This window comes from Dendrobates tinctorius, unplaced genomic scaffold (genome assembly GCF_039654945.1).
Source record: "Dendrobates tinctorius isolate UK_male_01 unplaced genomic scaffold, ASM3965494v1 ptg000026l, whole genome shotgun sequence".
In the NCBI taxonomy this organism is placed as follows: Eukaryota; Metazoa; Chordata; class Amphibia; order Anura; family Dendrobatidae; genus Dendrobates; species Dendrobates tinctorius.
The window spans coordinates 12,411,153-12,425,358 of record NW_027361694.1 but is presented as its reverse complement, the minus strand read 5'-3'; the positions used below and the strand labels follow the sequence as shown (position 1 = coordinate 12,425,358).

At 41.2% G+C, this 14,206-nt stretch overlaps 1 protein-coding gene across 4 annotated transcripts in view; it reads left to right on the top strand.

Moving 5' to 3' along the window:
* Positions 1-14,206, top strand: part of NALCN (sodium leak channel, non-selective) — an 871,910-nt gene that overhangs the window by 780,581 nt on the left and 77,123 nt on the right. For all 4 annotated transcript variants that reach the window (XM_073569511.1, XM_073569510.1, XM_073569508.1 and 1 more), the window contains 5 exons: positions 134-254; positions 343-441; positions 766-859; positions 9,473-9,579; positions 12,791-12,865. In XM_073569511.1, coding sequence (XP_073425612.1) covers positions 134-254; positions 343-441; positions 766-859; positions 9,473-9,579; positions 12,791-12,865 — 496 coding nt within the window. The remainder of the gene's footprint in view (positions 1-133; positions 255-342; positions 442-765; positions 860-9,472; positions 9,580-12,790; positions 12,866-14,206) is intronic.

The window sequence follows — 14,206 nt, the reverse complement described above, 5'->3', positions numbered from 1 at the left end:
ATCTACTCGAAAGTCAGTTACTCACCACAAAAGGAAATGTGGCTTTTTTCTACATGAATAAGATACCATTCTATCAGCTCCATACTTGCTGTTAATTTCTTTTCACATATCGTAATTACTTCATTACTCACAGGGCAAATCCTCGAAACTTCAATTTTGACAATGTCGGAAATGCTATGCTGGCTTTGTTTGAAGTGCTGTCTCTAAAAGGCTGGGTAGAAGTCCGGGATGTTATCATTCATCGCGTTGGACCAGTGAGTTTATATACACTGTGAAATGCTGTTTAATAGTTCAGTGTTATTCATTTGTATTCCACATACTCTAATGTTCTTCTCTTTGCAGATACATGGAATATATATTCATGTGTTTGTGTTCCTTGGCTGCATGATAGGCCTTACTCTTTTTGTTGGTGTAGTCATTGCCAACTTCAATGAAAACAAGGTAAAATTTTGTCATTTTGACAGAGCAATTTGTTTTTACGGACTGTCCAGCAGTTTCTGGATGGTTGGCAACTGTGAATGCTATTGAATCTTTTCCCACAAAACTATGTGTTTGTTCAGCTTTTTCTGCTGTAAAATAAAAAAAAGGCCACTGATAAACTGGATGGCATTTTATAATCGGTTCCTTTTAACCTATTTTTCACTGAGTTTTTCTTTGAAATCTGTATGTCAAAGATGCATAAAAGAACACTACTTTCTTTGGTGTTCTACTTTTCCTTTTCATATTTGGCTTATGTAATTAGCATGTACTGTATGTCTCCACCAGGGTACTGCTCTGCTAACTGTTGATCAAAGAAGATGGGAAGATCTTAAAAGCAGACTGAAGATAGCTCAACCCCTACACCTCCCGCCTCGTCCAGGTATCGGAGCGTCTAAATATTTGCAGCTGGTTTGTTTTACATGTAGTCTATGCTCTTATTTTAAAATATACACTGCTCAAAAAATAAAGGGAACACTAAAATACCACATCCTAGATATCACTGAATGAAATATTCAAATTGCAAATCTTTATTCATTACATAGTGGAATTCGTTGAGAACAATAAAACATAAAAATGATCAATGTAAGTCAAAATTAATATCCCATAGAGATCTGTATGTGGAATGATACTCAAAATCAAAGTGGAAAATCAAATTACAGGCTGATCCAACTTCAGTGGAAATGCCTCATGACAAGGAAAAGATGCTCAGTAGTGTGTGTGGCCTCCACGTGCCTGTATGACCTCCCTACAATGCTTGGACATGCTCCTGATGAGGCGGCGGATGGTCTCCTGAGGGATCTCCTCCCAAACCTGGACTAAAGCATCTGCCAACTCTTGGACAGGCTGTGGTGCAACATGACGCTGGTGGATGGTGCGAGACATGATGTCCCAGATGTGTTCAATCGGATTCAGGTCTGGGGAACGGGCAGGCCAGTCCATAGCTTCAATGCCTTTATCTTGCAGGAACTGCTGACACACTCCAGCCAGATGAGGTCTGGCATTGTCCTGCATTAGGAGGAACCCAAGGCCAACCGCACAAGCATATGGTCTCACAAGGGGTCTGAGGATCTCATCTCGGTACCTAATGGCAGTCAGGCTACCACTGGCAAGCACATGGAGGGCTGTGTGGCCCTCCAAAGAAATCTCTCCTTACACCATTACTGACCCACTGCCAAACCGGTCATGCTGAGGGGTGTTGCAGGCAGCAGATCGCTCTCCATGGCCTCTCCAGACTCTGTCACATCTGTCACATGTGCTCAGTGTGACCCTGCTTTCATCTGTGAAGAGCACAGGGCGCCAGTGGCAAATTTTCCAATCCTGGTGTTCTGTGGCAAATGCTAAGCATCCTGCACGGTGTTGGGCTGTGAGCACAACCCCCACCTGTGGACGTCGGGCACTCAGACTATCCTCATGGAGTCGGTTTCAAACCGTTTGTGCAGACACATGCACATTTATGGCCTGCTGGAGGTCATTTTGCAGGGCTTTGGCAGTGCTCCTCCTGTTCCTCCTTGCAAAAAGGCTGAGGTAGCGGTCCTGCTGCTGGGTTGTTGCCCTCCTACGGCCCCCTCCACATCTCCTGTTGTACTGGCCTGTCTCCTGGTAGCGCCTCCAGCCTCTGGACACTACCCTGACAGACACAGCAAACCTTCTTACCACAGCTCGCATTAATGTGCCATCCTGGATGAGCTGCACTACCTGAGCCACTTGTGTGGGTTGTAGAATCCATCTCATGCCACCACGAGTGTGAAAGCACAGCCAACATTCCAAAGTGCCCAAAACATCAGCCAGAAAGCATTGGTACTGAGATGTGGTCTGTGATCCCCACCTGCAGAACCACTCCTTTATTGAGGGTGTCTTGATGATTGCCAATAATTTCCATCTGTTGTCTATTCCATTTGCACAACAGCATGTGAAATTGATTGTCAAACAGTGTTGCTTCCTAAGTGGACAGTTTGATTTCACAGAAGTTTGATTTACTTGGAGTTATATTCTGTTCTTTAAGTGTTCCCTTTATTTTTTTGAGCATTGTATAATAGTTAAAATTGAGCTTAATGATAAATGTCTTATTTGTGGTATTACTACTATTGTCCTAGCAATTTCTAGATATTACTTTTTACCTAATATGGCTGGAACTGATATTGAACATAACTGGATACTACCCTATTTTATCCTCCCTTATTGTTTATGAAAAGATCTGAATGAAGTGGTTGGGGGTACACTTTAGGGTAATGTATATGTGTCAACTTGAAGTAAAGCAAAGAGCATGCTAATAATTAGTTTTAGAGTTGTGAAAGAGAGCAAACTGATTGGATACCCCCCATAGCTCCACAAATACGACTGCTAGTTAACTATTGCAGTTGCTCATTTTTATAAAGTGCAGAATACTTCTAGTAATTGATGGCAATTAAAATCCACAATATTCTGGTAGACAGCTTACAATTCTTTGGAAAACTGTAACAAAAACCCTCAAATTTGATTATATTGACTAATGCATGTTCTATAATATGCTTGTATGATATCTATTGTACTGGTGCTTAGTATGAACTGTATGTTTAGATACTAAATTACAAAATTCAGTGAAAACCTAAATCCTATGTTATGATCTAGGCAGCAGACCTAATGTTTACGAGTAGCTACTTAATTGGTTGAAAATGTATATCCAGCTTCCTAAAGATAAAGATGAAATATTAATGGAATTATCAGGAAATAAAAACCACAGAAAGAGGAAAAAATCCTCCAATATTCAGGAAACAAACAGAAACAGGCAGCAATGCTTACCTGTCTAAACAGGCCTCAATACAACTGCACTAAACAGGGTGCAGCGGACCCAAGTAAAATGGCAACTGCACTGGTGCAATAATACCAAATGAGAAAGCCAGCCTACAATCAGGGATTAGCCGTGTGGCACACCAGTGCAAAAAAATAATCCATATGTGGCAGTGTTCACACAGGGAATGCAGAGCATCTGGTTCACAGCCTATTAGTAACGCCATAATGCGGGCTGCCCAGTGCTAACTATAATGCATCCCGTGGGAACAGAGATCACAGTTTACAGAACCATTTGGGCCCAACTGCACTCTGAAAAAAAATATGAGGGAAATAAGTATTTGATCCATTCCCTTGCTGATTTTGTAAGTTTGCCCACTGAAAAAGACATGAACAGTCTATACTTTTAAGGGTAGGTTAATTTTAGCATTGAGAGAGAGAATATCAAAAATAAAATCCAGAAAATCAGATTGTATAAATTCTATACATTTATTTGCATTTTGCAGTGAGAAATAAGTATTTGATCCCTCTGGCAAACAAGACTTAATACTTGGTGGCAAAACCTTTCTTGGCAAGCACAGCAGTCAGACATTTTTTGTAGCTGATTGTCATGGTTTGGACAGGGTTCTTGCCCTGCACTCGCAGAGTTAAGTGTATGTGGCCTCTTTCTGGATCTGGGAGGGGTATTTATACTCACTCTTTACCAGGGTTCTCTGTCAGCTATACTTTTGCCCTTGGCTTAGTTTAAGTGACCCCTGTGCTTTTGTGCCTTGTGCAGTGTGCATGCTTCTGTGTTTGATATTTTGGCTTCTGACCCGGTCTGTCCCATTTGTGTGCTTGCCTGCTGATTCGGTACTGTTTGTGTATTTTCCTGGTTTCTGACATCCGCTACGTCTCTGGTGATTCTCCTGTCTACGTCCCTGGTACTTCTGCTGTCCGTACAGTTGTGACCCTTAGCCTGTCCCTGACATCCCTCCTGTCTAGCGCTCATCAGAGCTTCTGTTTGTGCTATACCTGCTGGTATGATCTTTATTTCTGGTCGGCATCTCTCTCTGCTCCTGCTATCTCGGGGCGACCTGCGGCCGGCTCCGCCCCTTTGCAGTCACGTGCTTCAGGTCCTGTTTACCTGAAGCACGCATCTCCACCGCTGCCGCCCCGCTCCACAGGTATCTTTGAGCATAGTTTGTTCTACTCATCACACGCGCATTGGCTCAGTGAGCAAATGCAGTATGGTGTTCCTGACACTGATGATGAGTTTTGAACAAGTCAGGAGGAATTTTGGTCCACTCCTCTTTGCAGATCATCTCTAAATCATTAAGATTTTGAGGCTGTAGCTTGGCAACTCTGAGCTTCCTCTCCCTCCATAAGTTTTCTATGGGATTAAGTTCTGGAGACTGGCTAAGCCACTCCATGACCTTAATGTGTTACTTTTTGAGCCATTCCTTTGATGCCTTGGCTGTATGTTTTGGGTCATTGTCTTGCTGAAAGACCCAGCCACAACCCATTTTTTATGTCCTGGTGGAGGGAAGGAAGTTGTCACTTAGGATTTTACGGTACATGGCTCCATCCATTCTCCCATTGATGTGGTGAAGTAGTCCTGTGCCCTTAGCAGAGAAATACCCCCAAAACTTAATGTTTCCACCTCCATGCTTGACAGTGGGGATGGTGTTCTTTGGATCATAGGCAGCATTTCTCTTCCTCCAAACATGGCGATTGAGTTAATGCCAAAGAGCTCAATTTTTGTCTCATCTGACCACAGTATCTTCTTTCATTCACAGAATCATCCAGGTGTTCATTGTCAAATTGACAAACTTCAGAGGGGCCTGCACATGTACCTTCTTGAGCAGGGCGATTTTGCGTGCACTGCAGGATTTTAAACCTTTACGGCTTAATGTGTTACCAATGGTTTTCTTGGTGACTGTGGTCCCAGCTGCCTTGAGATCATTAACAAGTTCCTCCCGTGTAGTTTTAGGCTGATTGCTCACCTTCCTCATGACCAAGAATACCCCCCGAGGTGAGATTTTGCATGGTGCCCCAGATCAATGTCAAATGACAGTCATTTGTATTTCTTCCATTTTCCTATTATTGCACCAACAGTTGTCTACTTCTCACCCAGAGTCTTACTTATGGTTTTGTAGCCCAATCCAGCTTTGTGCAGGTCTATAATCTTGTCCCTGATATCCTTATAAAGCTCTTTGGTTTTGCCCATGTTGTAGAGGTTAGAGTCTGACTGATTAATTGAGTCTGTGGACACGAGTCTTTTATATAGGTGACTATGTAAGATGGTTGTCTTTAATGCAGGTAACTAGTTGATTAGGAGCATTTAACTGGTCTTTAGGAACCAGAACTCTTAATGGTTGTTAGGAGATCAAATACTTATTTCTCACTGCAAAATGCAAGTAAATTTATATAATTTATAGAATGTGATTTTTTTGGATTTTATTTTTGATATTCTATCTCTCAAAGTTAAAATTACCCTACCCTTAAAATTATAGACTGTTCATGTCTTTGTCAGTGGGCAAAATCAGCAAGGGATCAAATAATTGGATTTCCTTCATTGTATATTTATGTGATAATTATATGAGCATGTTAGGCTGATGTATTTCATATAAATCTATTGGTAAATATTCCAACCCATCTCGCCTCACATTTAGCTAAATTATATAATCATATCTTATTAAAATGCCATAAAGTAAATCCATACTTTATTTTAGCCCTGATTACAACTATTCCAAAATCAGTCAAGGCCATACCCTCGTCTCAAATTATAATTATAGGCTTATCTCATTACTAAATTTTGATTGTAAAATATTAACTTCTATTTTAGCAAGTAATCTTAAAGGGAACCTAAAAGCTTCCCCAGGCCCTAAAAATTGGCACCATGCATTTATTGCTGCCATTATGACCTTCCTAATGAGCTCATTATAATAATTTCTTTACATGTAAGATATCAATTTTATAACTGCGGTGGTGATATGCTAATTAGTAGGTGACTAGTCATGGGGGTATTATTTTTCTCAAACTTATCATCCTAATAATCATGTTATTACACCCCTGTGGGCATGAGTAATATGATTTGCAAGAGAGGCGTCACCGTTTGCTCTTTGCAAATGTATGCCTCCCTGACAAAGCTCAGTAAGCCAGGTGTACACACCAGTGGGAGGCAGTGGCAACGTAGATCACAGCCAGATGTGAGATTTGCAGAGCTGGCTGAGTGTGGCGTCACCACTGTATCCCTGGGTATGTGCAGTGCACCAACCAACACCCAACTTAATGCACATTGTCTCTTGCAAATCATGTTACTCACACCCACAGGATTGTGATAACATTAATAGTGGGATGATTATTCTGGGGAAATTAACGCCGTTACTACTAGTCACCCACTAATTAGCATCCCGTCACTTCAGTTATAAAATTGATTTTTGATATATGAAAAAATCAAGACAATAAATTGGGTATAATGGTAGAAATACATACATAGTGACAATTTGTGGGTCTGAATAAGCTGTCATGTTCCCTTTAATTGATTTCTCCCTACCCCTACTCATAAGGATCAGGTGTGTTTTATTCCAGGAAGACAAGCCCCTGATAATGTTCACACAGTTCTTAATATTATCTGTGTACCTAATAGGCCTAAGCTTCCTTTATCAATCCAGGCTTCAGATATTAAAACAAGGCCTTTGATAGATTGATTTGGCCCTGTTTGCAATTGGTTCCTTTAACCCCCTTACTAACATCTGCTATACAATCCAAAAAAAAAGAGGGATACCATTTACAATAAAATATAATGTTTATTAATCGCTTAACCCCTTTCCGCCAACCACCATCTATGCACAGCACAAGTTGGAAGCCAATGTTTGGACCAGGCTCACAGGATGAGTTCGTTCCACATTCGACATATAAAGGTTGTGTGTTACAGCCAGGGACTTCGTCTAAGAACCACTAGTGGCGCAAAGCACTGCCCATAATTGTTACCCTGTTAAATGCCACTATCAAACTCTGACAATGGCATTAACAGTGTGCAGGCATGGAGGCGCGTCATTCCATGTGCCCATCGGCGAACACCTGACATGTTTACAGGTCACCGAAGGGTTGCTATGACAGCTGAGGGTCTGATGAAGACCTCATTATGGAGCTCCCTTGAAATCCAAACTGTGGCCAGGCTTCAAAGGCGAACATGATTTTTTGTTGTGACATTGATGTACATATTACAAGCCATCAGATGATCTCTGGTGAACTAATAAATATAGTGAAAAGTAAAATAAAGTCTTTATACTTTGTTCAGATTTTTTAATATGAAAAAAAAAACATAAACGTTCAAATCACCCCCCACTTCCCATATTAAAAATAAAGGTAATAATAATTAAAAAAAATACTATGTTCATAAAAGTCAGATCTATAAAAATAATTAGCCCAATTAACACCTTAAAAGGAAAAAATTCAAGAACACCGAATTACATTTTTTTTGGTTGCTTCAAAACAGCAATAAATGCTCTAACAAGCCATCAAAATGTCATATCTATCCCATAATAGTATCAATGAAAACGTCATCTCAACCTGCAAAATATAAGCCAACACACAGCTCCATCAACCAAAAAATGAAATCGTTACGGGTCTTGGAAAATGGTGACACAAAACCCCAAATTTTTTCTTTCAAACTTCTGTCTTTTTTTCAACAACAAAACAATAAAGAAAAATCTTGACATATTTGTTATTGCTGTAATCATACTGATAAGCAGAATAATATTATGTGTTCATTTTTACCTAACCATGTACACCATAAAAACAATTCCCAAAAAACAATGTCAGAATTCCACTGCACATGAAATCCGCACTTGAAATTGTTTCCTGTTTCCCTGTAGATTATGTAGTAAAGTTAATGGTCTCATTAAAAAGTACAATTCATCCCGCAAAAAGCAAGCCTCTATACGTCTATGGGAACAGAAAAATAAAAAAGTTATGACTTTAGAAAGAAAGGGAGGAAAAAACTAAATAATAATGCTCTATATGGAGGCTTCTTTATATTCCCCTATTACTGAGGCCTCAAATCTATCTCATCTACAAATATTCACTCCGCACTACTCACGCAATTCTTCTATTGCATCAAGTAAGATAAATTATAATTTACAGTCTAACCCCTCAACACTGACAATATTATTTCTAATCCCAGCATTTCCTCCTGGTGAACACACTTCCCTTTCTGCTTGGTGGCTTTCTAATGGTCTATGCTCATTACATGATTTCCTAGTGCATAGTATGCTACCGTGCATCTCCCACTTTAATAACCTTTATAAACCGTCCCTTGGGGAATGGTGGAGAATGCAGCAGATATTTCATTTCTTCACCTCTTACTAGCAAGTCTGATAAAATTGTACTTAACACAATGAAATCTATTTGTAAATTCCACGCAACGACTCTTGGGATTTTGCCTCATTCCGCTAACATGATGAATAGTTTACAGCTTCCTTCTATGCTTCAATGGAAAGCTGACTTACACACAACTTTGTCACCCGAGTGCTGGCATCACTGCTGTACTTTATTGAGCAAAAATAGCTAGCACTTCTCAGTTACAGAAACCTTGCAAAAAATAATACATTGCACTTATATAGTCAATGTCAAGCTTAGTAGATGTCTTGGATCTTTACCGAGGGTGTACTGACAGTTGTACACACCTCCACATATGATGGTCCTGTCCAATAGCCCAAAGATTCTGGAGCAGGTTCACTCATTTCTACAATTTTAGGCGTAACCGCTAACCTACTCACTGCAATTTTGGTAGATAAACTTTCTAGGATTACAAATGCTCGTTAAACATTGACTTTGCAATCTCTTGCAGTAGAGACAGGCTCCTTCCCCCTCATAATAGATGTGGTTATTGCCTACATGAATAAAATTATGATTTGCGATAGATTTACAGCAATTGGTATAGATAACATCGCTCTGTTTGAGAAGATGTGGACCCCTTGGCTATTACATGCTAATGTTTTGAATAAAAATGTATTTGCATGACTATATCTTTCATATATTCTTTTGTGTGGGCTTTACTATTGTGATACTTTAATATCAAACATGGTAATTTTCTTTCCATTGTGAGCCCCAAAAGAGACAGTTATGATAATGCCTGTAAAGTGTCTGGAATTAATGTCGCTATATAAGTAAAATAAATAAGTAAACACATTGGTAAAATATATTCACCTATCTTATGGGATTGGCATTCATTTCCTAGATAATGATGGCTTCAGAGCACGGATGTATGACATAACACAGCATCCATTTTTCAAGAGGACTATAGCGGTACTTGTCCTAGCACAATCGGTTCTGCTATCAGTAAAGGTATGTTACATAGGAATGCTTCCAGTTAGACTCCAGCAATACTAATGGCTTAAGGCCCCGTCACACACAGCGAGATTGCCAGCGAGATCGCTGATATTGTGACGCCACTGCGATCTCGCCAGCAATATCGCTTTGTGTGACACCTTTCAGCGACCGGCCCCCTACCGGGTATCGCTGATCGCGCTCGAACGTCCTGGGCCACTTTTTGATCGTTGGTCTCCCGCTGGCCAGCGCGTATCGCTGCGTGTGACAGCGAGAGACCAACAATCAGCGACGCTGGGAGCTGGTTTCTAATGTAAACAGCGGGTATCTAAGAGCTGCGCGGCTCTAAGATACCCACTGATTACCTTGGATACCAGCTTGCTCGCTGGTCCTGATCGCTGGTGGGTCTGTCTATGTGACAGCTCACCAGCGATCAGCTATGTCCCAGCGATCCCATCCACGTTGGATCGTTGGTGGGATCGTTGGGACATTGATGCATGTAACGGGGCCTTTAGAGATCATCTATGTTTTTAACCCTAACAGGCTTTTGTGTCTTGATGCGATTGTGTGATGATTGTTTGATTGTCCTCAATGTCAATGAGCAGCGGCAAAAGCAAACAAGATTTTAGGGTGTATAAAAGAGAGATAAAATCCTGTGATGCCAACGTACTGTTACCCCACTATAGATCACTTCTGAAGCCACATCTACAATATGGGATCCAGATTTGGGATGAACATTTTAAGGATATACAAAAGTTAGAATCAGTTCAAAGGCAGGCAACTAGATTATTACAAGGGATGGAAGGCCACTCATATGATGAGCTAAGAAAAAAGACGTCTCAGAGGAGTTATCATTTATATGTATAAATATATGTGTGGTTAATGCAAATGACTGGCACACGACTTATTCCTTCCAAAGACCGTACTAAGGACCAGGGGGCACTCATTATGGGTGGAAAACAGGCGATTTCGACTGCGGAAATGGTTCTCTACAGTTAGAGGAGTCAGATTGTGGAATGCCTTACCACAAGAGGTAGTAATGGCAGACACTATAACAGCTTTTAAAAAGGGCTGGATCATTTCTTTAGTACAAATAATATTGCGGGTTTATTTAAATTAGTGACAAAATGCATAAGTGATGGAGAAGGATTGAACTTGATGGGCCTAGGTCTTTTTTCAACTTATATAACTATTTACAACCACAGTTCCAAAAAACTTGCTATGATGTGTAAAATATGTAGAAAATAAGGATGCAATGATTTATAAATTTCTTATAACAATATTTTATTCACAGCACAAACATAGAACACAGATCAGAAGGTGAAAGTTAGACTTTTTTTTCCATTTTATTTGAAGCAATTAACTTATTTAGAAATTAATGGTAGCAACACATCTTAGAAAATTTGGGACAGAATTAACAAAAGGCTTCAAAAGTAAGTGAAACTAATGAAAAACAGCTATAGAATAAGTTTTCAACTAATTTATCACATGACTGTGCAAAAATCGAGCATGTTAGAGAGGCAGAGTCTCTCAGAAGTAAAGATGGTAAGAGGCTTGTCAATCTGTGAACAACTGCATCTTTAAATTGTGGAACAATTTAAAAATAAAATTTCCTCAGTGTAAATTTACAAAGACCATGGATATCCCAACATCTACTGTATGTAATATCATCAAAATATTCTGAGATTCTGGAGAAATCCATGTGCACAAGGGAAAAGGTCGACGATCAATATTGGATTCTCATTGTGACGTGGAACCGTCCTGTGTGACACGACCCGCAGGTCGGTAACTAAAACAACAAGACACGGCACGTGTAACTGTCCTGTGTGACACAACCTGCAGGCCGGTAACTAAAACAGCAAGACACGGGGAAGGGGAAACAGTTACAACGGTGGGCCCTGCGATAGGGAACGGGGACGTGGAGACCTGCTGCACTCCCCTGAGTCAGTGTCCCTCACACTCCTAATGTTCCCTATACAGGCTCCTCACCTGTCGCTGAGCCGGAACCTGTCACCCTAGCACACCCTACACTTATCCCTATTACACACCAGGGGAAAATACAAACAGGGAAACACCACTTAGCTTTGCTCTGTTGCTGTTGAGTCCACCACCAGAATGCAGCTTTCCTCCAGAATAGCTGCTACTTCTCCAAGCTTTGTCAGAGCTGCAAGGAACACCTCTCTGTAATTCCTTCCTTCACCAGACTTTACACCAGAGCTCCCCTGAGCTGCTCTCTGTAGTTCCTTCCTTCACCAAGGATGGTTGGAAATGAGCAATATCACCAACAGCGATTGCAACACCTGAAACACCTTTATAAGCAGGACCCAAGGAATCACACCTGCTTCATTATCATGTGCAATAACACTAACCACCCCTGGGGGCAAACTAGAACAAAAGACACCACTGTGTAATAACCCTAATGGCCACCGGGGGCAAAACCAACCCTGAGCAAACAGCTCAAAGGAAAAAAAAGGTTACTTATTCAAAACCTGTCATAATCCAGTATGGATCATGACACTCATGATCTCTGGGCACTTAGGGAACACTGCATAAAAACAGGCAAAAATCCATGTGTGCAAATCATTTTGTCATGCAAGTGACAGCATGGGCTCATGATTACTCCAAAAATCCTTGATTATGAACACAGTGTGCCATGCAATTAACAGAGCTATATATCAGCATAGTGTAGGAACACCACTATTTTTTTCTGGGTGAAAGCTCATTTAAAAAGGACTGAGGCAAAATGGAAAACTATACTGTGATCAGTTGAATCAAAGCTTGAAATTCTTTATGGAAACCATTGACGCCATGTCCTTTGTACTCAAAGAGGTGGGAAGGAACCTTCCAGGTTGTTAGCAGTGTAAAAAGCCTGTTATCTCTGATGGTATGGTGTTGCATTAGTGCCTATGGCATAGGCAGCTTACTGCACACATGCTGAAAGGCAATATCAATGTTGGGCATTGTATAGAGGTTTTGGAGCAACATATGCACACATCCAAATGTCTATTTCAGGGCAGGCATTGCTAAACCACATACTGCATCCATAAGAACAGCCTTGCTTTGTAGAAGAAGAGTTTGGGTGATGAACTGTCCTGTCTGCAGTCCAGACCTTTCACCCTTCAGAAAACACTTGGCCCACCCTCAGCAAACAAATATTATAATATTATATGAAGTGTTGTATATACTATATATACTTATATGTAATATATTGTGTTTTTTCATTTTCCAGTGGGATGTTGATGATCCTGTGACTGTGCCTCTTGCAACAATGTCAGTCGTTTTCACCTTCATTTTTGTTTTGGAGGTAATGTACTTTTGTCTGTGTATATAATAACAGTATTACATTACTTATATATGGAATCAGGTGTGGAATTTCTTTTTATCTCCACTCTCCAACCGATCTTAGGAATGGAAGACTTCATCTCTTAGATGGTATACTGAGGGGAACTCCATGTTGGTGGATTAGGCAAGATTCCAGTAATAAACAAGAGTATCCAGAAGTACATATAAATTATACAGTTTATAAAACCTTTCAAACTTAGTAATTTGGATGTGCTGCTAGATACTCGTTTTTATCATTACATGCAGTATAAGTGGGCAGTGGCGTACAATTTGGACTGGCATCCCTCCCCCCCGCATGTTGGTCAGATTTATGGGCCCTTGTGGCATCCCCATTATGTAGTGATGTCCCCCGTCTTGGGCTGCTTCCTGGTATATATGTCCCTCATCCTGGCCCTATACTGGAATATCCATGTCCCCCATTCTGGTATATACTGTATGTTTCTCATCGTGGTATATACTGTATATCCTCCATCCTGATATGTATGTCCCCCATTCTGCCGCTGTTCCCTAAGGGTACCGTTACACCTAGCGATGCACCAGCGATCCCGACCAGCGATATGACGCGGTCAGGATCGCTGGTGCATCGCTAGGTGGTCGCTAGTGAGCTGCCACACAGGCAGATCTCACCAGCGATATCGCTGGGGACGGGGATCGCTACTTACCTGTCAGACGCGGCAATCCTGCGTCCTCCCGCCCGGCTCCAGCATCGCTCGTCGGCGCCACAGGAAACCCAGCAGGAAGTGACCGACGAGGAATGGTCCAGCAGCTTCTCGCGCGATCAGCGATAACCAGCGGGGGAGCCGGTCGGAGGTAAGTATCACATGCAGCGATATCGCTAGCAATATCGCTATAACGTCACAAAATCGGTGACTTTACAGCGATATTGCTAGCGATATCGCAGTGTGTAACGGGGGCTTAATGCATAAAATAAATTTAAAAAATGAATTACTCTACTTAACTTCCTTCACTCCCCTGTGGGGCTCTCTTCTGAAGCCAGCAGCTGACTTTAGTGATGGGCGAACCCGCCGATGATTGGGATCGGCGGGTTCTCCCAAGTTTTTTTGTAAAGTTCGAGTTCGGGACCGGAGATGATGCAAACTTGCGTCCGAACACCGAACTTGGACTGACGGAAAAAGCCGATAATTGCCGAGTGCAGTGAATACCACCGGAAGTTAATGAGTGGCCCTGGAGGCAGATATGGCTGGGAGACAGCGGGACAGGAGGACGTGTCGCTGGACAGGTAAGTATAATAGTATAATTATAATGTTTATTAGTAATGTTATGGGGTTTTTTTTACAGCCGG